This window comes from Streptopelia decaocto (assembly GCF_964273445.1).
Source record: "Streptopelia decaocto genome assembly, chromosome: 1".
NCBI lineage: Eukaryota > Metazoa > Chordata > Aves > Columbiformes > Columbidae > Streptopelia > Streptopelia decaocto.
In genome coordinates, this window is record NC_138663.1 from 8,041,525 (window position 1) to 8,068,827 (window position 27,303).

Genomic DNA, 27,303 nt, shown 5'->3' on the forward strand with positions numbered 1-27,303 from the left:
GAAGTTTTGCATTCAGCACGGCCGTGTCTGGAGTGGTTTTTGGATTTTAATGCCCCTGGTTGGTTATTGCAGCCCCTCAGCCCCTCCTGAGCCTGCTGGTGGAAGGGGCTGGGTGAGGTGCTGCTCTCTGAGTCGGTGGCACCTGCCTTGTGTCCATGTTGTCAAGCCCGGCGGTACCTAAATGTGTTTAATTCCTTGTTTGCTGTTTGTCTGTGCTGCTGAAGGGATTTAGCTTATGTGGGGTTGACTTATGTTTCTCCAGAATTCTATGTTTCATAGAATAGAATTAGAATTAGAATAGAATAGAATAGAATAGAATAGAATAGAATAGAATAGAATAGAATAGAATAGAATAGAATAGAATTAGAATAGAATAGAATTAGAATAGAATAGAATTAGAATAGAATAGAATTAGAATAGAATAGAATTAGAATAGAATAGAATTAGAATAGAATAGAATTAGAATAGAATTAGAATAGAATTAGAATAGAATTAGAATAGAATTAGAATAGAATTAGAATTAGAATAGAATAGAATTAGAATAGAATAGAATTAGAATAGAATAGAATTAGAATAGAATAGAATAAGAATAGAATAGAATAGAATAGAATAGAATAGAATAGAATAGAATAGAATAGAATAGAATAGAATAGAGAACAGTTTGGGTTGGAAGGGACCTTCCAAGCTCATCCAGTGCCATCCCTGCCATGAGCAGGGACATCTTCACCCAGATCAGGTTGCTCAGAGCCCCGTCCAGCCTGGCCTGGGATGTCTCCAGGGATGGTTCATCCACCACCTCTCTGGGCAACCTGGGCCAGGGTTTCACCACCCTCAGTGTAAAAAAAATTCTTCCTCATATCCAGCCTGAATCTCCCCTCTTAGTTTAAAACCATCACCCCTTGTCCTATTGCAACAGGCGCTGCTAAAAAGTCTGTCCCCATCTTTCTTATTACCCCGTTTTAAGCACTGAAAGGCCACAATAAGTTGTCCCCAGAGCTTCTGTTCTCCAGCTGAACACCCCAACTCTCTCAGCCTGTCCTCCCAGCAGAGCTGTTCCAGCCTCAGATCATTCCTGTGGCTCCTCTGGCCCCTGTCCAACAGGTCCATGTGTGTCCTGTGCTGAGGACCCCAGAGCTGGACCAGCACTGCAGGTGGGGTCTCACCAGAGCGGAGCAGAGGGGCAGAATCACCTCCCTGACCTGCTGCCCACGCTCCTTGTGATGCAGCCCAGGACACCATTGGCTTCTGGGCTGCAAGCGCACATTGCCGGCTCATGGCCGATCTCTCATCCACCAGCACCCCCAAGTCCTTCTCAGCAGGGCTGCTCTCAATCCCTTCATGCCCAGCCTGGACTGACACTGGGGGTTGTCCAGCTGCCCGCTGTGTGATCTCCATTATAAATCCAGTCCTGCCCGAAGAATGAACCTGCCCGAGGTGTAAATGGCTTCATTTGTCAGGGGGAGGAGAGCAGCCCTGGGGGTCAGCACACACCATGGTCCCCTCCAAGGGCTGACGCGAGGCGTTGGAGCTGTTTTGGGGACTGCAGGGCTTGGAGACGTGCCTGCAGCGCTTCCAGGGCTATAAATCTGAGCCAGAGTCCCAGAGCTGGGGGGTGTCTGAGAAATGTCATCATTGCCACGTTGTCCCATCTCAAACCCATCTGGGGATTTACTGCACGGGATTGTCCCCCCATAGTGATGGTGGGTGATGGTCGTGGTGGCCTCTTGCCTCTGGGTTGGTGCTGCTGGTGGCTCCCTGTGGCGTGGGGGGAGGATGGGGTGGGTGATAGAAGATGTCCTGGGAGGGACAGGAGCTCCCTGGACAGTGGGAATAAACAGAAAGAACGGGAAGCAGCAGTGGTGGGTGCTGAGAAGCGGGGACAGGTGCCTGTGGTGAGCGCGTGGCTGTTTAAATGGCAATTTTGGCAGCCGCAGGGTCCCCCCACCCACTGAACATCTTCTGCCCGAGGTGCCTCCTGAGCCCCCAGACCAGCGCTTGAGAGGACAAGTGGTGGAACGAGCTGGGATCTCATGAGGTGAGTGCCAAGTCCCACGGGATCTCTAAAGGACGGGCTTTTTGGGGTGAAAACACAGCTTTTCCTGCCATCAGCCCGACAGCAAAGGAGCGGGTGGGTCCCTGCCGGAAACCCTGCCCAGCTGTGCGCACATCTGGACCCAGCATCTCGCGGCGACGTGCTCAACGCGCCCTCCCCGAGAGACCATGGCAAGGCTTCATTTTGAAAATGCTTTAATAAGGAAGTGTTGACAACACCGTTTTGCAAAATGTAAAGGTAACTATACAAATTCTTAATACAAAAAGAATAAATTAAAAGCAGATCTTTTTTTCTTTTTAATTCTGCAACTTTTTCTACAACATACATATTTTTTCCTTGATTACAGTTGAACAGAATCCAGTAAAATCATTTTCCATGCTCTAAAGTCGATTTCAGAAGAGACCTAATTTTTTTCTTCTTTTTCCTTTTTTTTAAACTAGAGAGTCCATTTTACACAACTTGTAATAAAACTATTGACATTAATATATATGTAAAACTTTACATCTAGTTAACTAAGCAGTAACTGGTCATCTGATAGCACCTGAATGGGGATCGGCTATGCCTGAAACTAAAACTAATACAGAGTGAAAACAAATCGGGACTGTTTCAACATTTTCCACACTCGACTGCATATAATATCATTGCAAAATAAACCCTGCGTGCCGGCGCGGGGACCGAGCGCCGGTCCTGCCCAACCCAGGGAGCGTCAGACGTGGCGGCTGAGAACGCGCTTGTGGCTTCTATGGCAGATGGAGCCTTGGGAAATAAAAAAGTCAAGGAGGGGTTAAGTTGGTAAGTCAAGTGCTTGTATATAATAGCTATGTATATACCCCTCCGCCTTCTACTTAAATATGTTAATCGCATATGATTAACATTTTATGTACATTTGTGTTTAATTGAATTGAGCTAAACAGTAAAACCTGTTTTACTTAATCTGTCTTTACTACCAGACTGGCTGCTCACGTGTGCCTTGATTGCGAAACAGAAAAGCAGAACGCAAAGCAAAACTCGATCCGTTTCTAGAAAGCTTCTTCTCTACTCCAGCCTGTTTGCAAGTCAGGCGAACCAATTATTTGTGGTTATATTCTATTTAATGTTTTTCTTTCCCTAATTTCAGGGCTGCCACCTTTTCACCTTTGCTGCAAAACTGCAGATCTGGTCTTGGAGGAATTAAAGTTTCTTCCTGTAGTGCCCAGAGGCCTAATAGTGCCGCTGTTGTTGAATTCTTTTTAATTAAAGGAAGGTACACAGATAAAAAAACAACAAACCACTTACCAGGGACATTAAAAAGAAGACAGACAGTTGCTCAGAGCCCCTAAAAATCCGTGGGCTAAATTACTTGCTGCTGCTTAATTTGGTCCTTGTTTAATCCTTTCATTTTAGCTACTGAATCTTATCAGGAAATGTCACTAATCGGTACTATCTCTTATCCAGCTAAAAATCCAATTAGGAGCTTGAAATAATTCCCACATTAAAGACCCCAAAGCGCAAAGAGATGGTGAAATCAGCATTTTGCACGTTCAGATCAAGGGTGCGATCTCACCGCTGGCTGTTCTTCCAGCAATCGCTGTCAGGGGGTTTGCTCTCCTGCGGGCCCAGGAAAAACCCCTTGGCAGTAGAAAAATTAGTATGTGCTATTTTATTTCATTATTTCACTCTATTTTTCCAGAAGGATAATTCATTTATGCTTCATGTGTGAACATGAGTTTCCTTCCCGGCTCTGCCACGGGTTTCCCTGGACAAATAGGGGGCTTTGCCGCCCGTCACCGTCCCCGTCCTGTCTTACCGGGGATACAGGGAGCGGCACAGCAGGCGAGCGGAGAACCGAGCGAACGCTCCTCACGTGCGCCATGGGAAGGCGTTCGCAAGGAGCCGCTTGCATCCACGTTTTTAGAAACCCCACGGTCTTTCCAAGCCCAATTACCAAGAACCCATTCTCTTTTCAAGCCTGGAATGCAGTTTTCCAGCAACCTTCATACCAAAAGGTGTGGCAGCCCCCCAAGTGGCGGTGTTTCATTTTAAACGTTTCGCCCTACTTTGTCTGGTAGACGCTATTGTTATTCTTGGAACACACACACACACACGCGCACACACACACTCGCACTTTTTTTTTCCTTAAACTAAAGCTAACTTCAGTTTCTGCTTTTCACAAAGTAACCCCCTCCAGCCGTTTCTTTTAATGCCTTTCCCATAGGAAATCATCGTTTGCACGCACAAACGGGGGGAAGCCGGCTGCCTCCCCCCATCTAGTGGCAATAAAAACAGCATAGCACCGCAGTGAAGCCTAGACGTGCCAGCTTCAACATCCACCCAGATTGTGCACTTGTTCGGTACAAAAGTGTCTTTGAGGCCTTTTTTTTTGAAAGTTCCATGGCTTGACGTGTATAAAGCATTGCTCAAAATACGTGTAAACTTGCAGCTCCTTCCACGACGCGCTCGTACGGTTCCTTTTGGTATCAGCCGGCAGCTCTCGCTCGCGTCCAACACCTCGTTTAGTTGCTTTTCTTCTTTCTCGCGGTCGCTCCTCGCACTGGGAAGGTTCTCCTGGTCTGCTGGGTGTCCAACCCTTTCCCTTTCCCGACAGACCGGTTCTCCCACGCAGCCGTACACGGGTGACGAGCCCTTTGCTACACTGGTGCTAACGAAGGGAAAATGAACGGAACAGACACATTGCTGCAGCTTTACCGTGTCAGATTGCGATGTGCTTTCCCTTTGATTTCACGTGAACGCTTTGTGCAGAAATAGATTAGAATTTATCGGCTGTATCTGTTGGTAGAAAGGTGGGTTTTTTTTGTTTTTTTGGCAATTTTTATCTTCATCAGAGTACTAAAAATCTACCAGCACAACCCCAACCTCTTTGTGGACTGGTGCGCAGCCGGTACCACCCACAGAGGTGCTGGGAGCAGCAGCGCTCGCCTTTGCTTCAGCTAATGCCTCTGTCAACCTCGTTTGTCCAGGTTAACAGGAGATTGTAGGCAGCGATGCGGTGACGCCGGCCCAGCCCTCCGGCGCGGCTCCAGCACCTCGGGTTATTTCACTTGCGGGTAGGTGGGCTCGAAGCGGAGGAGGAAATGCGGTTTTACCGGAGGTGGTCGCGCCTGCCGTTGAGTTAAACCAGAGGTTCTTGTCACAAGGACTTGCTGAGCAAACTCATCCTGCCGAAATCGGTGTGGCGATCTTCGGCAGCGCAGGTCTGATTGTGAGACTCTGACATACCTTTAAGTGGCGGGATTTTACTATTTCATAACAGATGCACTTTCAGGACTATAATATCAATTTCTCAGCCTCTGTCTCATTTTATTCTCCCCCACCCCCCGTTTGAACTAATGCTCCGTTGGCTTCAGATCGCAGGTCATGGAAATCTTACCGCTGTTACATGCCGCAGAATAATAAGATTTGATGTAAGCCTTGAAAGGCTTCCACCCTATCAAAGGAAAATCAATTTTTAAATTGCCGACTGACTGCTAAGACGGCTGCTCATCTGCGCCCGCTGCCCCGCGGGCCGTGGGAGGGACGCGCTGTCGCGGTGGATGTCTCGGGGCCGGTGTTCTGCAAATGTCGTCTTGAATTGCATCGTGAGAAAAGTGCTTAGAGTTGAAGCTGGTGCTGGGTGACAGTGCATCTGGGTAAGGCAAATGAGAGGCAGTGAGGTGATCTCAGAATGGCATTGATGTGATTCACTTGAGGTCAGGGGTTCACACTAGAGTCCCAGGCTTGGCTTTTTCCTGCCCATACCACTGGACATCTGCTAATTCCGGGTAGAGGGGAGCATCCAGGAAACAGCTATCGTTGTAGCTCCTGCAGGAGAAAGGAAACTTCATTAGGACAATGAGGGCTTCTGGGATGTTCAGCCATGGGCATAAAACATCGTAGTATGGGATATTCACATGGGCGGTCTGCGGGTGCCCCCAGAGCTGACATTTGGGCTGGGCTCAGCATGCAGGGCCCTGCCTGGACCCAGTCTGCTCTTGCCCAGCAGTCCCACTGTCCCCAGCAACCCGCCTGGGGCCAGGAGGCAGAAAGCTGAGCTCTGGTAGCCTCTCTGGGGTTTTGGATGATGCCCAGATGGCAGCTGGCAGAGCTGTTGTGTTTCCAGCCTGCAGGGGCTTTGCAGAGAAGATGTGCTACAAGAGGGCAGAGCAGCTGCTGGAGGCTGAGAGCTTGTGGCCGACCCCACCAGCCGTGTCCATCCCATCACCCATGGTACCACACCTGCCTCCGCCTTCTCAGAATCACAGAATCACAGAATCGACTGGGTTGGAAAAGACCTCAGAGATCATCAAGTCCAACCCTTGGTCAAACTGTAGTCCGTTTACTAGATCATGGCACTAAGTGCCATGTCCAATCTCAGTTTAAAAACCTCCAGGGACGGCGAGTCCAGCACCTCCCTGGGCAGCCATTCCAATGCCTGACCACTCTCTCTGTAAAGAATTTCTTTCTAATATCCAGCCTATCCATTCTCTGCACAAGTTCTTTCCCTCCGGGGGTGCAGCAGCAGCACTCCGCCTCCCCACAGGGGCTTGGTCTCACTTTCCTGCCTGGCAGTCAGCTGGGGCAAAGAGACCTTCAGTAGGATGCTCTTCAAGGAGCAAGTCTGTAGAGCAGCCCCTGGGCACGGGCTGCAGTTCTGGGTGGGAACACGGCAGGAGGAGGGTGCTGGTGCTTTACTTTCTGTGCATCACCTGGCGATCCTGGGGTTACAGGGCTCAGGGATGTGCTGGGAAGTGACTAGTGAGGGGTGCCAGGTCCCTTGTGGGAAGGACCATGGTTTTGTTGTGGGTAGCCTAGTCCTCATCCTGGCGCACCTCTCTTGACAAGCAACTGCTTTTCTTTCGCTGCGTGGCCTTTTGTTTGTTTGCACAGAGCAGATGAGACAGTTTATGGGAATTTTCTTTGCTATTTATGTTAAGGCGCGGATCAGGGTTGGCTCCTGGCTTCAGTCTGTGGAGCTCCTTGCCAGCAGAAAACACTGAGGTCAGAATCTTGTTGATATTTTGAAAAGCGACTGGTGTATTTGCATAGTAATACTCAGAATTTATGTGTCTCCCTCACACTTTGATTTTAACCAACTTCCAAACTAGGACTTGTTTCGAGGCCAAAAGCAGGAGATGCATTTTCTGTATGTGTTTACTGTGGGATTCTCATCCTTCCTCAGCTCCCTCCCCGCCTCGCAGGACTGGTCTCAAATCTGACGCAGCCCTGCAGTTCCTGCTGCCTCTGTCCTGTTCTCCACCTGGTTTCCCTAAGACAGAACCTGAGCAAGGGCATCAGCATCAGCACGTTAAAGAGCCTTTTGTTTCCCAAAACAAAAGTACAGCAGTTTATGGGTTATCTCTGGAAAGCTGGGCTTGAAATACTTGACAGATGCCAGCTGTGAATGGTTGTAGATTCAAATGAAAGTGTCAGACGGGACGGCAGTTTAATTAAAATTGAAATACTCTGAGGGTTTTTTTTTTGTTCCTGCCACCCTTCCCGCTCTGTATTCCCACAGGAACGGGGCCAGGGAAGCTTCTCGCTCTGTGAAACCTCATTGCTGCTGCTGCCAGTCCCTGCTCTGCGGTAGGGAAGGAGGAGAAAGGGGTGCTGGGTGCCACGGCTGGGAGCCCCATCCAGGTCCCACAAGGTCCCCAATCATCTCCCCGCCACGCTGCTCCCAGACTCCCCCCACAGCACTTTGCCCACGCTGCTTCGAAATGTCCCCAGTCAGAAACTTGTCACCACCGCCCGCTCTCTGTGCCAATTCAACCTCTGCACAAATGCAGGGCGGCCTGGACTAAAGTCCTTTCGCAGGGGAAAACCCCACAGCTGAAAACTGGCCAAAAAGGCACAGAGAGGGCTCCGGGACGCTTTCAAGTTGTTCTTCCAAGAGCTGAAGGGAGCCAAACAAACGGGCACATAATGAAAAGGCTGCTCCTGTGGGACAGCGGGATGCCGGTTATTCGCGCCGTGTTCACAGACTGTAAGGCAGAAGGAGGAAAGAACAAAACGTTCCCTTACTATACCTCTATTCATCAGTACTTTGGTGGGTTGGAGACTGAGACTCATCCATAGTGGGTGAGTTGTCTGTTGCTTCTCTGAACAAAGGAGAGCAAAAAAAGGAGGAAAGAGGAGAGAGGAAATGTTAAAGAAAAGAAGTGACACAGACATTGTTACGAGCTTATTAATCCAGTGGGGAAACAAGTTGATGAATCATCTTCAGAAAAAAGTTAGTGACACAAAAACATGTGGGGAGAACTGTCAGTCTTTTGAGTTGTGCTGGGAGGGCACTATCCGCTCCTGCAGCGGCGGAGTTTGTGTTGTGCATCTAATGGCAAATTTTATCTGCTTCTACTGTATTTACATGTACACCTTGGGTGTTATGCTCCAGCACAAAATAAGTGCTGATTTGTCTCAAACTCCTTTTGCGCTGGTTGTTGGTGCAGGGTCTGAGCTTTAAATCTGGGTAAATTCACCTTCACCAGCTGAGAATTTGGCTTGATGCATTTTTGCTATGAGAGACTGGGTGCATGAGTTCTCTCGGATAGGAAAATATGAAAAAGTTGGGATTTTCCCAACGGATTTCACAGAATCACGAAATGTTAGGGATCAGAAGGGACCTCAAAAGATCATCTAATCCAATCCCCCGATTTCTCAGCTGGCTGCTCACCAGTTTTACTTCTGATCATCACGGAGATATTTAGAGGAATTAGGACTGGCATGAAGACTAAGACTAGAGTCAAGACTCAAACCTTTAATAGTGGAAATCTCAGTGTACAGTCAAGATAGCTGCTGTTTTGCCTGTCCTACAATCCCTTCACTTTTTGTGAAATGGGACCAGGAAAATTTTCCTTTTCTACAGCTGGAAGCACATGCAAGGACCATGTGAGCCTGGATGTCAAGTATGTGAATTTAAAATCCAAGGTAGGCCTAAGGGGGCTGTGGTTATGGTTCTCCTCATCTCCATTTTAAAGTGCAGTCACGAGCAGTGTTGGAGTAAAACCAGAGGTCAAACCAGTGGTCATAGGTGACCAGAAGAAATTAAAGAGCATGAGATTTTCCAGTGGCTGCACAGCAAAATGTCTGCAAAGTAACCGGTCCCGGTTCACAACTCGGGGGATCATGTCTGTTTTCCTACTCTAGGGCCTACGGTATTTTCAGGGTTGTAGTCTGATACTTTCTAGCTGATCTCACCAAACTCCATTTACATGCAAAAATCTGGGACATGCTGAGTTAGTCGGGACCTGGAAACTATCTTTATTTCATGTGGCAGGACAGAATTACAGGAGATTACTAGAGAATACCCATGGGAGCTTGGAAAAGGTTTTTTGTTTACTCCTGGAACTCCCTGCCTCACAAAGAGGTGCCAAAGAACCCAATTACTATATTTACATGAGTAATGGCTACCTGCATGGAATGACTCACTCACGCTTTGGTGAAGCACATTTAATTAGTGGTAGCTGAAAAAAGATACGCTTAATAGTCATTAAGACACATTACCAGGGAAAACCTAGCAGAAAAATGTGGTTACTGCACACACAAATATGGTAGGCAGCTAACCTTGACTTTACAACAACAAACTCCTCGATCTGGAAAGCCAGTGGGATGGTTTATAAAATAAGATGAGCTATTTCAACATACAGAACATTGGAGGAAGGAGACTGTCCAAGCAGGAAGAACCTGCAAGGCTTCTTTCACTGCGGATCTGCTTGGAGCAGCGCTGCTGGGTGCAGATGGCTGTGCCGTGCCTTGGTCAGCTTAAACTAGAGTTCCACCGCTACGAGAGCACGGGTGGGAGGCTGGAAATGCAGTAGGCACCTGGAAAATGATTCCTATCGCTGTTGCTTGTGTGCGGGGAGGATTTTCTCACTGGCACTGAGGGAGGTGAATTCTCCAACCTGCTCGCACAGACACTCACCCAGTCTGCCATGCGAGGATGTGGTGGGGGCTGCCTGGTGGCGTGGCTGCTAGTTCACTCGACGGCGTTGAACTCCTCTGGCTGTGAGGTAAGGCAGCTGAAAAACAACCGAAGGGTGGAGAAAAAGAACTGGTGAGGTGAGGGTGCAAAGGTCAGGGTGGTTCAGAAGCATCAGCTGCTTGGACCAGCAGAAACATGTCCAGCTGTGAGCAAATACAGCCTGGGAGTCAGACTTCAACCTGTTCCCGGATGGTTGTGCCCGAACGTGGCACAGGAGCAGCCAGCCTGCTGCTGACACTGCTGCGTGTCATGGGCTGGATCCACCCTTAGCTCTGCAGGAATCACAGAATCACAGGATGGTTGGGGTTGGAAGGGATCTCTGGAGATCATCCAGTCCAACCCACCTGCTAAAGCAGGTTCACCAGAGCAGATCACACAGGAATGTGTCCAGGTGGGTTTTGAATGTCTCCAGAGGAGGAGACTCCACAACCTCTCTGGGCAGCCTGGTCCAGGCTCTGGCACCTCAAAGGAAAGAAGTTTCTCCTCACATTCAGATGGAACCTCCTGTGCTTCAGTCTGTTCCTGTTGCCCCTCATCCTATTGTTGGGCACCACTGAAAAGAATCTGGTCCATCCTCTTGACACCCACTCTTGAGATATTTATGAACACTGATAAGATCCCCTCTCAGCTTCTCTTCTCCAGGCTGAACAGACCCAGCTCTCTCAGTTTCTCCCCATAAGAAAGATGTCTCAGACCCCTCATCATCTTTGTAGCTCTCCACTGGACTCCCTCCAGTAATTCCTTGTCTTATACTGGGGAGCCCAGAAGGATGATTCAGTTCACCCGGTTTCCAGCTGAACACAGCCTGGGCTCTCCCCAGCCTGGCCTGGGAGACACCGCACCGCTCTCATTGCAAAAGCCAACCAGGTTTGCTGCTGCCTGGACTGGTGGGGCCGGGCTGTGCAGCTCCACAGGACCTGAGCTGGAACAGCCCGGCCTGTCAGGCTCAGCTCCTGCTTCCAGGGGCGGTGGGAGATGCTTTGTGTCCCCTGGAGCCAGGTACACCGCCTCATGTGCAGAGGAGGAAGGCAGCCCTGAAGATTTCAAAAGCTAAAATTACCTTTCACTGTGCATCTTTCTCGTAATAAATTGAAATTGGGCTTTGCTGACCCTACTGCTATGGCACCAGAGTAAGGCTTATCTTACTTCAATGAAGACAGAAGCAAGCTGAACCAAAAATGTACCATTTGCAGTGGTTCCGGGGGGAGTTTCCCCAGTGAGTGTCTAGCTAAGAAATCCACATGACTGATCTTTCCTCTTCCTCAAGTCCATACAGAGTTGACCCTACAAATTTAATATATGCCTAGAAGTATAATCCTCTTGGAAGGGCAGTGTGAAGTCCCAGAGACCTACCAGCTAGGGCTAATCAGCTAAAATGATGGATGTTTCTACCTGGCATCCTCTTCTGTGCTGTTAAATTCTTTAGGTGCTGCCAAATTAAATTTGAAGAGAACAACAAATTTTAATCTGCTCCTTGGAGACAATAGCCCCCAAGGTCAGTGTCGTCCCACAGCTGCAACTGGGAGCTGACGCTGAATGCAAAACCAATCTATTCTGCCAACTGGTCACGACCAGTGGTGATTACTGAGCACACTTAGCACTGTGCTGCCCAGGTATCACATTTAGGTGTAAAGACGCAGCTGGGTGAAGAAACAGACTGACTGACAGCAATTTTTACGTGCTCTCCCCCCAATGCCACCATTTTCCTCTCTAGATCACCTGACTTAACGGGTACAGTTTTCAAAGCTCAGCAAGGCAAAGCTTTCCAGTGTTCAAGCATTTTGAGTTGCTGGGTGAAACAGAAATGCCAAATTAACCAAAGGAGGGAAGACAGATTTTCATATGGAGACACTGAACAGTTCCATCAGTTACTTGATTGTCTCTTGGTCCACATCTGGGCATCACAGATAAATCAGTCTCTTCTCGGGCAGATATTGGTGGCCCATGAGGAGCCTGGTGTTAAACATGGAGTCAGCAGTGACTACAGAGCCCCACAGGTGTCAGTGTGGTGGTCCCTGTGGACTGGTGAGATGTTGGGATGTCAGAAAGCCAAGAGCCAGCACGGGTGGACAATGTCCTGGTCCTCTCAGGGAGCCGTGAGGGCCTATGGCGAGTGAGGCCAGAGTGATGGTGTCTCGCAAGCCAAGGCTGAGGCACATGGAAGGGTGGGGATGGGCATAGTGCAAACTGATTAACCTGTAATCCTGTCCAGGTGGGGCCTAATTCAGCTTTTTAGCAAGTCCTTGATCTGTCCAAACTGGCTTGTCCAGTGGTGACTAATGGCCAGTAAATATTTAACCTTGGACTGTTTCATGACACAGAGGGGCCTCCTCAGTCTAATGAATTTGACTGTTTTCTTACCATTTAATATTAACAGCACAGAGGAGCGCAAAGCTCTGTACATGACAGAGAGGCATAATACTGCACAAACCTAAGCGCTCTGAGTTTCAGGACATTTATTAGCACAGCTACTGGAGCTGCATGGGAAAACCAAGTCTCAGCAGCGCACAAGGATGTCATCGCTCAAACATTTTTGCAGGGGGTGGAGGGGCTGGGATGCTCCCCACTTTACTTTTCTCAGGCTTTTGGTGTTTCACTGACGACATGAATCCTCCTAGTCTGTGCTGAGCCCCCACTTGCTTCATTGCTCCCCTTGCTGTGATTACTGAGGGACACACTTATGGTTTCTCCATCACCCGAAACCCAATTGCAGTGTGAGGAAAGATCCAGCAACAATGGTGGTTTGGTCCCTCTGTGTCTCTTGAGCCCAACAATGCAAAGTGACAATTCCCATGGAAAAAATTTGGGCAAGGTTTGCCTCCCAGTGTTACCCCCCTGTCCCTCCCACCCCTTTGCCCTGGTCTCACCTGACGTTGCTTTACACATCTGAGGCATTCTCGTGACCCGGCTGTGCGCCACAAAGGTGCTTTGCGAAGATGTGCTGTACTGGGAGCTGCTGTCCGAGGAAGTGGAGCTCGTGTGCGAGAGGCGGCTGTGCTCCTTGTGGGAGGCCGTGGACCGCTGGTACCAGAGCCGCAGCTCGTCCGACACGGCAGTCCTACCCGAGCCTTTCTCATGGCCCTCCCTGCCCAGAGACGGAGTCCTTATGATTTGGGAGCGGGAGGGGGTGAGCCTGACGGAGTCCACTTCATCCCCATGCCAGTTCTCCTTAAACATCCCCCCCGCCGTGTAGGAGTTAGAGGTTTTGAATTGTGCTTTCACGCTGTAATGTCCCTCCTGGTCATTCTCCAGGCTCCGCACCACCACGGGCGTGGAGCTGCCCTCGATGTACAAGGGATATTCCTTGATCCTGTACTGGGAGGAGGGTTGGCTCTGGCTGTGCAGGTAGACACGGTGATGTCCTGTCCCGTTCCTCGCAGCCAGGTTGGGCATGCTCCCTGAATTGGAAGAGACCAGGTTGCCCGCCGATTTGTGCCTTTGCCTCTGCCGCTCTCTGGCTTTCGACGGAGAATCCTCTGCCAGGGTGGAGTAGTTGGGGTTCATCTGAGCGGGGTAGTAATGCTCAGAGCTGGAATGGCTGGTGCAGGAAGAGCAGTCGTCCATGGGGTCAGAGCCGTTACTGCTACGAGTCCTTGGGGTGTAGAAATCGGGGCTCCCTGTCTCATTTTCTGAGCCGAGGAGCTTGCCTTGTGACTCCAAACTGGAGCTCCGGTGTCTAAAGTGCTGAGCTAAGCTGTGCAGTCTGGTTGGGCTGATGTCTACTGACCTGTAGGTACCAGGAAAAAAACCAAACAGGCTTGTAAGTCAATAGGACAAAGCAGTCCCCATCCCCTTCTGCACACAAGGCCAGACGCTGGCAAGGGAATCTGAGGGCATTGGAAACCTGGACCACTCCAGCACTGCATGGGGCTGCTGCCTGCAAAGCAACTTGCTTCCCTGATACTGGGTTTGGGGTGATCAGGTCCTGTTCCTGTTCCTCTCCAGTGTCCTTGGTGGTGGCATTCAGTCTGCAGCACCACGTGGGACATAAACCCTTGCCCACCCCAATTCCTCTGTGGTTTGCCGCCCAGTCTGCAGGGCAAAACCCAGGGATCTCAAGCCCCAGCTTTGCTGGTGTGAACCCATGGCAGAGCTGGCTGGATCAGCATCGTCCCTGTGCTTCTAGGTCCACCTCACTTCAGCTCTGCAAATCCCAAGTCCTTAGCCTTAAAGACAGCAGGATTTCCTTGCAAGCAGCCCGTAAATGCCTGCCCAGGTACAATCCACCTGGTGTGAGACAGACAGACAGACTGCCCATACTTAGCCCAAAATGCAGTGATTTCTCCACTGGCCATTTAAAATGTCACCACTGTCAAGCAGCAAAGGTGTCACCAGGGCCCAGCCCTGGGTAGCACATGTAGGACTGTCGGTGGGTGACAGCCCTTCAGGCAAACACCCTGAATTGCAGTGTTCAAGGCTCAATTCACAGCCAAGTCTGGGTGGTCTCTACTCACGCTGGCTGTTTGGAGAGCTTCAGCCATCCATTCAAGGAGCAGGAGCACCCCGCGACAGGTCACACACCCGCATGACGGATGGGCAGGCAGCTCATGAAAAAGCCACAGACTGCACAATTGTTGTTTCAAATACCCAAATGGGCCCAACCCGGTCAAGGCCACTTCTCAAGCCCCGTGCCAGGCTCATTTCTCACGCAGCTTGGCTCCAGTGTTAACAAAGATTGCACTCTTGAAAGGTAGTCTCAGCCAAAAACTTGTAACAAACTTAACCCAGGGTTTTAATGCCTTGTATCGTTGCTGCCCGAGTCTGATGTGTTGGCATGTCTCCTGATTTATGTCGTGTTAAATGATGTTAGCACCACCCCTTAGGGCAGGATACCTAACAGCGCACAGCTTTGGCTCAGCTCTGCTTCCCACGGCAGCAAAATAGCAATGACACTGAACAGGTTGTAGAAATTATCCTGAAAATTGGAGACAAATTGGGCCACATCAAATCACCCTCCTTACACACTTCAGCTCTTTCTTCTGTCAACCCTGGGCTTATTCCAATGTCACCTGGATCCTCAGGTGGATTGCTTTATACAGGCTCTCTCTCCACATAAGGTCACACACATGTAAACCTTTTATCTATGAGACAGAATTAATACTACTCAAGATTTCGTATCAGACAGGAAACAACATGTTATCTCCAGCTGGATCCACTGAGGAATTTACTGCAGCATTTAGCAGTAGCACCACATCCCTTTTAAACATGGCACGGGGTTTGTAGCGCCTGTTAACAGTCCCTGAGATGAAAGGGCCCAGCGGAAGAAAAGCCTGATTGAAAAGAGGGAGATGAGGAGCAGGATCCCATTTATCTGAAGTGATTTCAGGATCTCAGTTCAGGAGAGATTTCTTACTGGCAACAGCACTTGAGCCTCTGATCAGTGAATAGGACTGGTTTGTGTCCTTTCCTGAACTGGGAATTAATTCATACCCTGGGGGAAGGATAAAGGAAAGAATATTTATTTCAGGGTAAGCAAGGTGATACCGGAGCTGGGAAGACTTACCGTGTGGAGTGGACGTAGTGCGGACTGCGTACCCGTAGATCTGGTGTCGACGGCATGCTGGACTGGGAGTTCCAGTGGGGGAGGCTCCGGATGGGGCTGTTCTGCAGCGAGCTGCTCCCTCCCGCCTCAGCACAGCTCCCGGTGCTGGGGAACCGCTTGTGGCTGCTGCAGAGCAAACACTCGGCTTCAGTTCCCAGGCAGGAATTTGGGGAAGGGGTTCTCAAGCCTTTCTCCAGATCTCTGGCATGTGCCTGTGACCCCGTGGGGGTGAGTGGGAGCTGGGTCAGCTGCTGCTCTGTGTCCCAGAACTTGTGCTTCTGCAGTAGTCAGAGGTCAAGAGCAATCCCTGCCGAAGCCCTCAGATAATCCAACATCATCCTTCCTTTCTCAATGTTTTTTAAAATAACATTGAGATATCAAGCAGCAGTTATGTGGCTGCAGCCTATTTTTATGACATGCCCATTGGCCAAAACACCTAAAAGTTTCCTTTTGGTAGGGGATGGCTTTGTAAATTGGTCCTGTTAGAGAGGCGCCAGAGGAGCCACAGGAATGATCTGAGGCTGGAACAGCTCTGCTGGGAGGACAGGCTGAGAGAGTTGGGGTGTTCAGCTGGAGAACAGAAGGCTCTGGGGAGACCTTATTGTGGCCTTTCAGTACTTAAAAGGGCCAATAAGAAAGATGGGGACAGACTTTTTAGCAGCGCCTGTAGTGATAGGACGAGGGGTGATGGTTTTAAATTAAAGGAGGGGAGATTCAGGCTGGATGTGAGGAAGAAATTTTTTACACTGAGGGTGGTGAAACACTGTCCCAGGTTGCTCAGAGAGGTGGTGGATGCCCCATCCCTGGAGACATCCCAGGCCAGGCTGGACAGGGCTCTGAGCAACCGGATCTGGGTGAGGATGTCCCTGCTCAAGGCAGGGGTTGGACTGGATGAGCTTTGAAGGTCCTTTCCAACCCAAACTAGTCTATGATTCTATTAAATTTTGAAAGGGCCTGAAAGGGCCTCCTGGAAGCAGAAGATGTCTGTGTGATGGGGCTTCAAGATAGCTGGCTCACCTGGAATGACTGTGCGAGGAGCGTTTCTTGACCTTCTCATAGGGTTCATCCAAGGATGACTCACTCCACATCTTGGGTTTGATGGGGGACTTGTCATAGTCGTTGCGGTGGTAATGCATCTGGCGGAGGCCTTCCAGCGACTGCGGAGGAGGAGGCCTGTTGTGCAAGGGTGGCCGGGGAGGGAGTCCTTTGTGTGGGGACTGGAGAGGGGATATTGTGCTGGTGACCTGAGAATCCTCTGTGAAGAGAAGAAGGGAGAGAGGTGATGGCTGTGCAATACCTCCAATGGCAGCACAGCCCCAGGGAACACCACCAGAGGAGGTTTAGGTTGGACATTAGGAAAAGTTTCTTCACCCAGAGAGTGCTGGAGAACTGGAACAGGCTCCCCAGGGAGGTGTCACAGCCCCAAGCCTGACGGTGTTCAAGATGAGACTGGACAACACCCTCAGACACATGGTGTGAACTGTGGGGTTGTCATATGCAGGGACAGGAGTTGGACTCGGTGATCCTTGTGGGTCCCTTCCAACTCTACGACATTCTATAATTCTATGATTCTATGATCACACCTCCAGAACCTGCTTCTTTACCCTGCTTCCCCTGGTTGGGTCCAGAAGCAACCTGAAAACTCAACTTTCAAAGGTGCAGTGGCTCACATTTCCATTTTAAGGGTGAATAACCAGCAAGAGCATGCGATACATTAAAACAACCAAAACTTTAAGAGAAAATAAAGGGCAATTCTGGGACTGTCTTTTGAAAGAATTCAGAGCAGTAACCATGGCAATGCTCACTACTCCAGGCCTGATGTCCTACTACAAGGTGGAGTCAGGGGAGACCAAGTATTTTTACTACTGGGACATTTGAATGGATTATTACACAGAGCAGTTCCTCCATTTTGAGCATCAAGCAGGAGCTCACACATCCCTCCCTGTTTCCTTCCTGCCCTCTAGAACACAGAGCAGCCAACATACCATCCTCGAGAACAAGTGCATCCGAGAGGGAGCTGTCTTCACTGGCAATGTTTCCTTCTGAAGGGAAGAAAATACAAAGATGGTCAGACATTCCTGAGAATTGCAGTGACCAGGCACTGAACAGCAGCACAATCTTCATCCACTAGGTCTTAGACATAAGCACTCACCCACGTCTTCCTCCTCGCATAGCTGAGAGGCAAGATTCCTATAAACAACTGACTCAGCCCACTCTCAGCCTGGGAGGGCAGAGCTGCAGGCCAGGTCTCTCACTAGCAGGCTGCCTTTCAAGGAGCTGCTAAGTCTTTTCAATTAACAGGGATTAAGACTGAGTCACAACAGAGAGCTGAGATCCCCAGAGGATGCGAAATGGCATGGTGCCATCAGCAAGATTTATATCTCAGGCCTTAACGACTCTGGGTTTGATATCCACCTCCTTAAAATGATCATCCTGTTGCTAACTAAAGGGTCACATTAGCTATCAGTTTTGTGTAATTCAGGGAAATGCTTTCTGAGCATCCTCTGTAGCAGCAGGAGGAGCTCTCATGTCTTTCGTATGCACGTGTGAGCTGCCTCCGCCAACCCGTGTCCTCACGGCTGTCTGTTATCCCCGACTGCGGTGCAACTTGGTACCCAGGTCACAAATACAGCAGCTCTCATCTCAGTTCCTGCTACAAAGGCACAGAGAAAAGCTCTGCAAGTCAAAGGGAAAGGGCAAAATCAGCAAGGGAGAAAGAACTGCAGTAGAAAGTTAATGGATTTCATGAAAAACCAATCAACAACCCAGTAAACCATAAAGTGCCCTGAGAATTACATTGTAAAAAAAAGAAAAAGAGAAGCATTTGAACGCAGCGATGACACTGCTACCGCTTTGATTTTACAGATGCCTTTCAGCTAGAGAGCTCACCCCAATCTGCTAACATTAATTACATTTGTACAGCACCGCTCCGGAGGAGACGTTAACAGAGCAGTTCTATAGATGAACAAAGGAGTCACAGTCTGCTTTCCTGACATGCCTATAATCTACAGCGTGACACCATTTCTTGTGCTGTGAACCAGCACATCCGTAACACACGGCACACAGCCCAGACACCAGTGTGCTGGTACGGGAGAGGACAGCCCGACTGCCAGCATCCATGGAGGCCTCCAGACAGGACAGAGAAGAGGAAGGAGGGCAAATCTGTGTCTCAAGGCAAGAATTTTGCTCCCTGCCCTCCACAGAACCTTCCGTGATGCTGTTGATGCTATGTCACGCTTACCATCTATGATCAGGGAGGCTCTCTGGGTTGGCTTCTTTCCAGATTTGATACGATACTCATTGATGGCGTTTTCGATCTCCTGCAGTTTCTTCAGGGCGTTCAGGTAGGATGTCTTCCTCTGCTTCTTCAGCTTTTTGCTGACGTTTGGGTCGCTCGCCAGGCGCCGGGCAGCCTCGGTGATCTGGGACTGAATGGCAAACTCCCTTTCCAGGCGCTCCAGCTCTGCCTCCTGGGAAAAGGCAAGAGGATTTTGGCTACCAACAAACTTTCCTGGCCCAGCTCTGGGGAAGCTCCCCCTGAACCTGGCCAGTGGCCTCCAACCAAGGCTCTCCATCAGCAAAGCATTCACGATGATGCTGCTCCCCTCAGCTCAGGGCCTCCCTGAGCGTACCCACCTCACCTTCACCTGCTCACACAGTGCTGGTGGAAGGGATAACATATACAAGGAGGACATGTGCACTCCAGCCCCAACCCTGCCGTGCTGTTTGGCTTTTCATGACGTTCAATATGGCTTAGTCCAACAGTGCTCTACTGCTGACACACACCTCCTTTTACACTCATCTCGTGGGTAACACCTGCCTCCTACCCACTCCTTCTCCCTGTTTCCTTTCTCCATATCTCCCTTCCAACCCAAACTACTCTATGATTCTATTTGAGCCGCATTTGATACCAGCACTATGTACTGATGCAAAACTGCATCTTTAACCTTCTTGAGAGGTTTGCTTGGCACCCACCAACCTCTTGGGGAAAAGAAAAAAGGCAAAGGTTGGCTAATCCCTCCCTGGTGCATGTCTCTCAAAGTCCAAGGGAGAGTATGAGCTGAAGTAATTATGGGCTGCTGCAACTGATTGCACCAGAAAATTGTATTCTGGAGTTACAAGCCAGGAGGGTGGTTTCAGAGCGGCAGGGTGTAACAGCAGGCTTTCTGTGCCCCAAAAAAGGACCAGTGCCTCTAACACGAGCCCTTGCAGGGTCTCAGAAGTTTTTTAAATGCAGCCAGGTGCACCCCAAAAGCTACCTACTGGTTTTTAGTTATTCTCCAAAGTCAAAGGATTCAGGCCAATTTATGGCAAAGCAGAAGCTGATATAGAGATTCCTGCTCTGCATCAGGACCCCAAGCTGTGAGCTTCAAAGGTACTTGCTGTCTGCAACAGATCTGGTCACCCTCCCCAGCTTGATGGAGTTTTTGGTGCTAGTCTGCTAGAAAGGTTAACACAGCACATTACAAATTAGAAAAAAAATGCTGAGATTTTTACTTCTAGTGAATGGTGGGTGTTCAAATTGCAAGCAGAGACAGCCAATTATTCATGGAGATCCCCGTTACGCAAATACAAATTCTTTTTCTTTCTTTAGCAGTGGTGTATGCTGCAAGAGCTTGATGCTGTGGGCGCTAATCAAATTTAAGATGTTCTCTGAAGTTTCTGTTCTGGGCTTTTGGCTTAAAAAATATCACTTTGCTGTCAGTCGTGAGTCAGCATTACCTTAAAACTACAATTATCATTTCCCTCACTTTACTGGAGACTGAACCCACCACCCAGATTGCTTTGGAGAGTTTAGAAGCTCTATCAGTGCCAAACTTATTAAAAGTTATTTTGATACCATGGAGTTTTTAGGCCTGGAACCTGATTCACTATCTTCTGGAAAAATCCTCCCCAGAGTCAGGAATTACGGACCCGTTAGAGGCGATTACCAAAAAATACAATAGGACCCCTTCCCTGCAAGTCTTGCTCTGACAAAGCTCTTACTGAAGGTACAGAGAGTTTGATGTGACCTGTCATTTCAGACCTTCACAGATTCACTTCTAAATCATTCAGTGTATCTTAGAAAAAACATATTCATTTTCCTCCCAGCCATAATTGTCTATTTTCTTCTAGCAAGGCCGCTATAAATAAAGCCTCAGAAAATTAGGGCTATCATCTGCCTCAAGATGGAAGTCTCTTGCTTCAGGTCCTTGTCACACTTGGTCACATCAGTCCTAGATTTACGTGACTGAGGGAGCATTTCACCTTTGGTTTAAATTGAGTTTCTAATGTTTGCACTTGCTGAAAAGCGCACAAAACCCATCACTGGCCTCTCTAAATGCTCTCAAACTGGCAGCCAAATAAACACAGCTCAACATCTTTCTTTGAGAACGGAAATCTATGGTTTTCAACACAGTTTTAAAGTTTGACAGATGAAAAGGGAGGTAGAGAAAGGCTGAGTCAGCGTGTTTGGATTGCTGATGCCAAAAGGCAGAGTGCCTGCAATGGGGAGGAACGGCTTTACCTTCACGCTCTCCCCACCTAACCTGCCACCCGAGTAAGGAGATTCCTCACTCACTGGCCCCCAAAGCTGCCTTGTAGCAGTAAGATCTGAGGAAGCTGGAGATCAGGTTATAACTGAGCAGCCAACAGACTGCAGGGGTTTTAGGAGTAACTCAGCTAAGCCGTGCTTCCCTTTGAAAAGCTTAATTAAATGTGCTAGTTCATGAATATTTTGACTTTGGTGGAATTCCTCTCCCAGGCTCCATTGAGAACAAAACTAAAGAGCTCCAGCTGTTTATTTTTTCAGCAGAAGGAAAATGCCAACAAAACGACAAACAGTTAATTCCCTGGCTGAATTGAGCCTTAAACCGCACAGTCACACCAGCTTCAGTCTCTCCCCTTACAAAAATAAAAAGGAAACTCAAGACTGGAATATACACAAGTGTCTCGAGACAAATGCGTCTCTGCAGACAATAGCTGTTCTGTGAATCTGGTCCCGCCTTACAGCTGCTGCAGGCCTGTTTTCACAACCACGGTTCAGGGCACTGACCCAGCACATTGTGGGAGCAAGGAAAGAGAACAAACACCCCTTGGCAAACTTAGAAAAACATAATTCCAGCTTCTCACAGGTAGGGACGAAGGCTTTTCTGTTTAAGGACTGGAGAGAAAAATGCTGTCATCTTGCTATTGCAGGGCTAAGATGCATAACGTTGATGCCTTTCTCCCTGTTAGAGGAGATCAGAATTTGGATTGCTACTGAAGCAGAAAGCAGGTTGTGTTTGCAGTAACAAGGCAGCAGCAGGGATCAGATGGCCCAAGGGGCTCTGATGTGCTCCCTACTCGCATGAGTCACTGCACTCGGTCACCAGAGTGCTGGGACTGTCATGGTCCATGTGGTCACCCAAGCTATTCCTGTTACCTCTAGCAAAGCCAGAGCTGAATTTCGAAGGTTTAACCTTTACTTCAAGTCTGAACTAAGGGCACCAACTCTCCCCATTCTGATGGATGATAAAAATAAAGGCACCATGACCAACTGCAGTCATTTAAAGCAAAAATGGCTATAGGACTGCTGGTTCCTATGTGATGCATACTGATCGTCTTAGAGACCCGAGATGGGGACACAGGGCTGGAAGGGAAGGGCACAACCTCACCTCTCCCTTGGGCAGGATTTTCTGCTCATCCAGTTTGAAGGCAGTTCCTATTCTTCTCCTTACAATTGGTGGCTCCTCCCCAGGATCCAGGGGGTATTCTCGTGGCAGCTTTCCTGTGAGCTCCTGTAAGCAGAAAGTGCTGTTAGCGATCTTGGAAATCCTGCAGCAGAGCAAAGCACAACACTGCTCTTGAACTGTGACCACAAAATGACGGGCTTTCATTTACACCATACCCAGTCCAGCCATCTGATAAACACAAAGGAGAGCACCCAGCCCTGCAAACTCATGCCAGGACCTGACACTGAGGGTGGGGAACTTCTCTTCAACCTGTGCATGAATAGAGATTTTTCTGGCCTGGCCAGGGGAGGTCTGTAGGTGGTGCCCATCCCTAGGGCGTTGGGCCCTGGGGCTGAGCAGACTGCAGCACACATGCTTTCATCTCTGCCGCAGGGTGAGCAGGAAAGAAGAGCTTCTGTCTGCGGAGCTGCTTCTGAGAGGGGGGTGAGCAGATCCGAGAGCCTTCATGCAGGATGCAGGTCTGCTGAGTCAGAAAGCCCTGCTGGCAACAGCCGTGCAGGTTATGACCCGCACAGGAAAACATTCCCACCTGATTCATGATGTGTCTGAGAGGAATGCAGTGAAAATGGTCACTAAAAGCAGTGCCTGGTACCTCATTACCTGTCTGATAACACTTCATGTATCAGAGCCCCTTCTAAACCCCAGTGATGTCATTGACAGCTTTGGAGCAATAGCAGATGAGGCTTTGTCAGAATGATGGGTTCATTTGCAAAGATTTGTTCAAAATCTGAAGACCCTCAGAACTGAGGAATATTGGGAACACAGGAAGCAGTAAGCATCGATACTGATGTTAATGCTGGGTATTGTGGTTTTCTTTTTTTTTTCCCCGTTGGACTACACAATACAGTCACACATATCTGAACTGAAGGCATTCAAATGCCTACGGAAAAAGGCAGGAGCCCCACTATGAGCACAGCCCGACTCCTTGTACTCAAACGTCTCCCCATGGAGGACAAAAGGCTTTTGTGTTCTTTAGCATCAGCCTTGAGAGGATCCAGCTGGCAGAGTAACCTAAATCATCCGAATCCCCCCGAACAGCAGCTGACCTTAATGCGAGTGCGCAGCTCAGGCCCCCGCCTGCCCTGGCCTCTCCCCCCTCTCCCTAATGGGGTTTTTCTTTCTACTCTTTTCAGGTCACTAGGAAACAAGGACCTGGCCTTTTCAAATCTTTCCATCAAGCAGTTCCCAGTAAAATGGGTTTGTGGCACGGCTCTGTGCTGACGTGTGCAACCCCCACTTGCAAGAGGCGCTGTTGAAATGTCTGAGTCCCATTCTGCACCGTCCCTCCAGCCCTGTGGGGTTATTTCAGTTTTTATTCTGTAACATGTTCCTTCTAGTGACATGTGGCTCTAAGCGGATGCATCAAGACACAGAGTCCTGTATCCCTTCCCAAAGGAAACGAGGATATTTTCTTTAGAACCCCTAACTTAATATGAAGCAGGGCAGTGGGGAAAGAGTTAATATCTTCTGTAAAATGCCCAAGATTACAGCAGAACAAAATTAATGTGGGCTACCATGCTGCCTCCATAAGCTGAAAAGTATTCACAGGCACAGTCCTGAAATGTAATCTAAATTAATAAGTAACTGGAGTAGTGATGGCCCGAAGTAACCTGATGCCACTATTCTGAATGGCTCTGGCTATGCTTATTTGATCATGCCCCTTCTTTTAACCCTTTTTTAATCTCCTGGTTCTCTGCCTTCTCCCTCTGTTTTGGCCATTCCCATGCCAAAGCACAAAGGACAAAGGGCAGCCTGAGAGGAAATACTTCCAACTGCAGGCTGCTGATGGACGAGCTGCAGGGCTGCAAGACAGGGTTAGATTCCAAATGTCCATCAACTGCCTCTCTCGGATCATCTACAGAAAGCATGAGCACTTTCTACCAGCTCTTAAGGTGCTGACAGATGGGCTCTGGCCAACCTTGCTGCAGCATGTTAAGGAAATATCAAATCCCTGGAGACACTCAGGGCCAGGCTGGACGGGGTCTGAGCAACCTGATCTGGGTGAAGATGTCCCTGCTCACAGCAGGGGTTGGACTGGATGGGCTTTGAGAGTCCCTTCCAACCCAAAATATTCTATGATTCTGTGATTCTTACCACTGGCTCCATGCCCCAGAGGGAGCTTTTGCCTGCATCCCCTGAAGTGCTTGAGGCTGCAGCACAGATGGGGCTGGGGTTAAAGCAAAGGCACTGGGCTGGGAGCTCCTGCAACTGGGGCACAGGCACATCTTCTCCTGCATGCGTGCTGCTGCAAGACATCACCTTAGGGTGGTAAATTCTTCCAGGGCAAGAAGAACCCTCCAGACCTTGTCCATCGCACCCCGAAGAGCATGTGATTGCTTCCTGCAGATTATCTCAGCTCTGTACTCCATGGACTACAAGACTGAATCTCGTACCTGTGGCCTTTATCGGTGTGAGCTGTTTGCTGAAGTCAACCAGGACTTCCCAGGTGGGAAAGGTTTGCTCATGTGGAGTAAAGGACGGGAACTGGGGCAGCAGAGATTTCTGCTGACTTTCTTTGTTGAGAGGTGTTCTCCACAACTTATTCTTGTCGGTGTTAAAACTACAGACTAATTAAAACAAAGTGCTACAAGATCTGAATCAGTGACCTATTTCCCCAATGTTGTCAAAAGTGAGATACACATCAAATATTAAGCAACAACTGGAAGATCTCAGCGCCACTGTCTGCAACCAGCTTCCTGTTGTGTTACACACCAGGATTTGTTGTTAAATTCAGATTTTCAGGGCTCCTAAAGAAAGGAGGATTGCTGAATGACCCAAGTGTACACTGCTGCTGATCTCCACATGCATCTGCAGCAGTGTTGTGACTTCCCCAGACATTAAATTGAATCTCTAAACTGGCCTCCTGTGTACTTCAAGAATGAACTGGCAAGTGAGTGGGAAGGTTATGAGTTCCTGAGCTGTCCTGCATGCCCTAGTATGACCGCAATGGTTCCTCTTCACAAGGGCCACCACACTGCCATTCCTCTCCAGAAGTGCCAGAGCAATGTTGGATGGAGTGAGTCTACACAGAGCAGATGAGACCTTGTGTGCTGCATGTAAGAATGTGCTGGGAGAAGAAAAGCATGTAAGGTCAGGCCTGCTCCAAGAAAAAAAGTGTATCAGCCTGTTTTTTTGTGTGGTTTGTTTGTTTGGTTTTTTTTGCTAATTCAGTCAAAAGCATTTGAGAAGTGAGAATCAGTACACAGGACAGCCTTTCAATGGAATTTATGTAGCTGCATTTTCCCAGAGTCAATAAGAAGCCCATCTGAATGCATCTTATACACAATTTCAAACAGCAGTCATGGATGCTGAGCATCTTCCAAGCTCCAAGCCAACTGGGTTCCCAACTGACATGGGGTTCCCAACTGACACGGGGTTCCCAACTGACACGGTTCCCTTTCTCTGGGACAAAAAGTCCTGTGATGTTGCAATCTGGAGTTGAAAGAGCTGGACCTTCCTGAGGCCTCTGTACAATGAGCTTTGCAAGAGGTGACTGTGGAAGGGATCTCTTCTCCTGACTCCACAGAACCTCAAAACAACAAGCAAGCTAAAACAATGAAAGCAACAAAGCGTGACAGGTTGTAAAATGTCCATTGCCTACCGCTTCTCGAAGACACAGTTTCTTCAGCTCTTCCAAGCGTTGGCGCAGCGTCTCTTCCAAAGCTTCTTGCCTGGATTTCAGTGCAGCCAGCATGTCTTTCTTGGCAGACTGAGAACTATCTGACTCTTGGGAACCTGTCAATAAACAATGATTTCACTAGGCCAGCTGACAGCAGAATACACATCTGGAGCGCTTGTAATTTTACCCAAGCCTGGATGCCGTCCTTCCAAAAAGAAATCAGTTTATGACATGAAGCAGGTGTTACCCAGTCATGTTTGTTTATGGCAAATTCTTAATGTTTAAGCTAACAGAGAGAGATTGGACAGTGAGGCACACAAAGACATTTGTAGTCATTACACAGAAAAATAAAAGCAACAAAAATATTCATTTAAAGATCCTAGGAAAAAAGAAGACATATGATACCCATGGAAGTTCCCAAATAATAGTTTACGAAGCCCTGGAGATTTATTTTTTGAAAATTCAGCCTAGGAGAAACCATTTGGCAATAAAGCCTGTTTCTTAAGAACTGCAATTATCCCATTAGCAAATGTTTAATTCAATCCATGTAGTGCCTGTTCTATGAAAAAATGTAATGGAACAAAATTATCTAGCAAGATTCCCATAAAACACACCAAAACAACAATAACTCATAGATCCTTCTGGGACAGTAGTTGTTTCTTGTGAAGATGAAGGTCAAGATATATAAACTGGATGTCCAAATCTCTTGACTTTTCAAGTGGCAGTTACCCAGCAACTTCTACTGAAGTAGTTCACACATTAAGTCCAGCTTTGTTGATCACAGAATCACAGAATCGACTGGGTTGGAAAAGACCTCAGAGATCATCCAGTCCAACCCTTGGTCCAACTCTAGTTCATTTACTAGATCATGGCACTAAGTGCCATGTCCAATCTGAGTTTGAAAACCTCCAGGGATGGCGAGTCCTCCACCTCCCTGGGCAGCCATTCCAATGCCTGACCACTCTCTCTGTAAAGAATTTCTTTCTAATATCCAGCCTAAATTTCCCCTGGCAGAGTTTAAGCCACTGCCCCCTTGTCCTATTGCTGACTGCCTGGGAGAAGAGACCAATCCCCACCTGGCTAGAACTTCCCTTCAGGTAGTTCTAGAGAGTGATGAGGTCACCTCTAAGCCTCCTCTTCTCTAGACTAAACAACCCCAGCTCCCTCAGCCTCTCCCCATAGGTCTTATGCTCAAGTCCCTTCCCCAGTCTTGTTGCTCTTCTCTGGACCCGCTCCAGCACTTCAATCTCTTTCCTGAATTGAGGGGCCCAGAACTGAACACAATACTCCAGGTGTGGCCTCACCAATGCAGAGTACAGGGGAAGGATCACTTCCCTTGTCCTGCTGACCACGCTATTTTTGATACAGGACAGGATACCATTGGCCTTCTTGGCCACCTGGGCACACTGATGGCTCATGTTG

The 27,303-nt window shown here is 48.7% G+C and overlaps 1 protein-coding gene across 5 annotated transcripts in view; it reads right to left on the bottom strand.

Moving 5' to 3' along the window:
- Positions 1 to 2,230: 2,230 nt before the first annotated feature.
- The window catches only part of FRMD4A (FERM domain containing 4A), a gene marked incomplete at its 3' end in the record, with an annotated part of 393,830 nt that continues 368,757 nt past the window's right edge, over positions 2,231 to 27,303 (bottom strand). For 3 of the 5 annotated variants that reach the window (XM_082064558.1, XM_082064557.1, XM_082064561.1), the window contains exons 15-23: positions 25,864 to 25,997; positions 22,185 to 22,307; positions 18,791 to 19,019; positions 17,535 to 17,591; positions 16,567 to 16,804; positions 15,511 to 15,675; positions 12,875 to 13,734; positions 9,948 to 10,044; positions 2,231 to 5,851 (exon numbers count right to left, since the gene is read on the bottom strand). In XM_082064558.1, the coding sequence (XP_081920684.1) occupies positions 5,749 to 5,851; positions 9,948 to 10,044; positions 12,875 to 13,734; positions 15,511 to 15,675; positions 16,567 to 16,804; positions 17,535 to 17,591; positions 18,791 to 19,019; positions 22,185 to 22,307; positions 25,864 to 25,997 (2,006 nt within the window). Of the gene's footprint in view, positions 5,852 to 8,057; positions 8,128 to 9,947; positions 10,045 to 12,874; positions 13,735 to 15,510; positions 15,676 to 16,566; positions 16,805 to 17,534; positions 17,592 to 18,790; positions 19,020 to 22,184; positions 22,308 to 25,863; positions 25,998 to 27,303 lie in introns of those variants that run through there. The other 2 variants (XM_082064560.1, XM_082064559.1) reach the window with 1 other exon arrangement.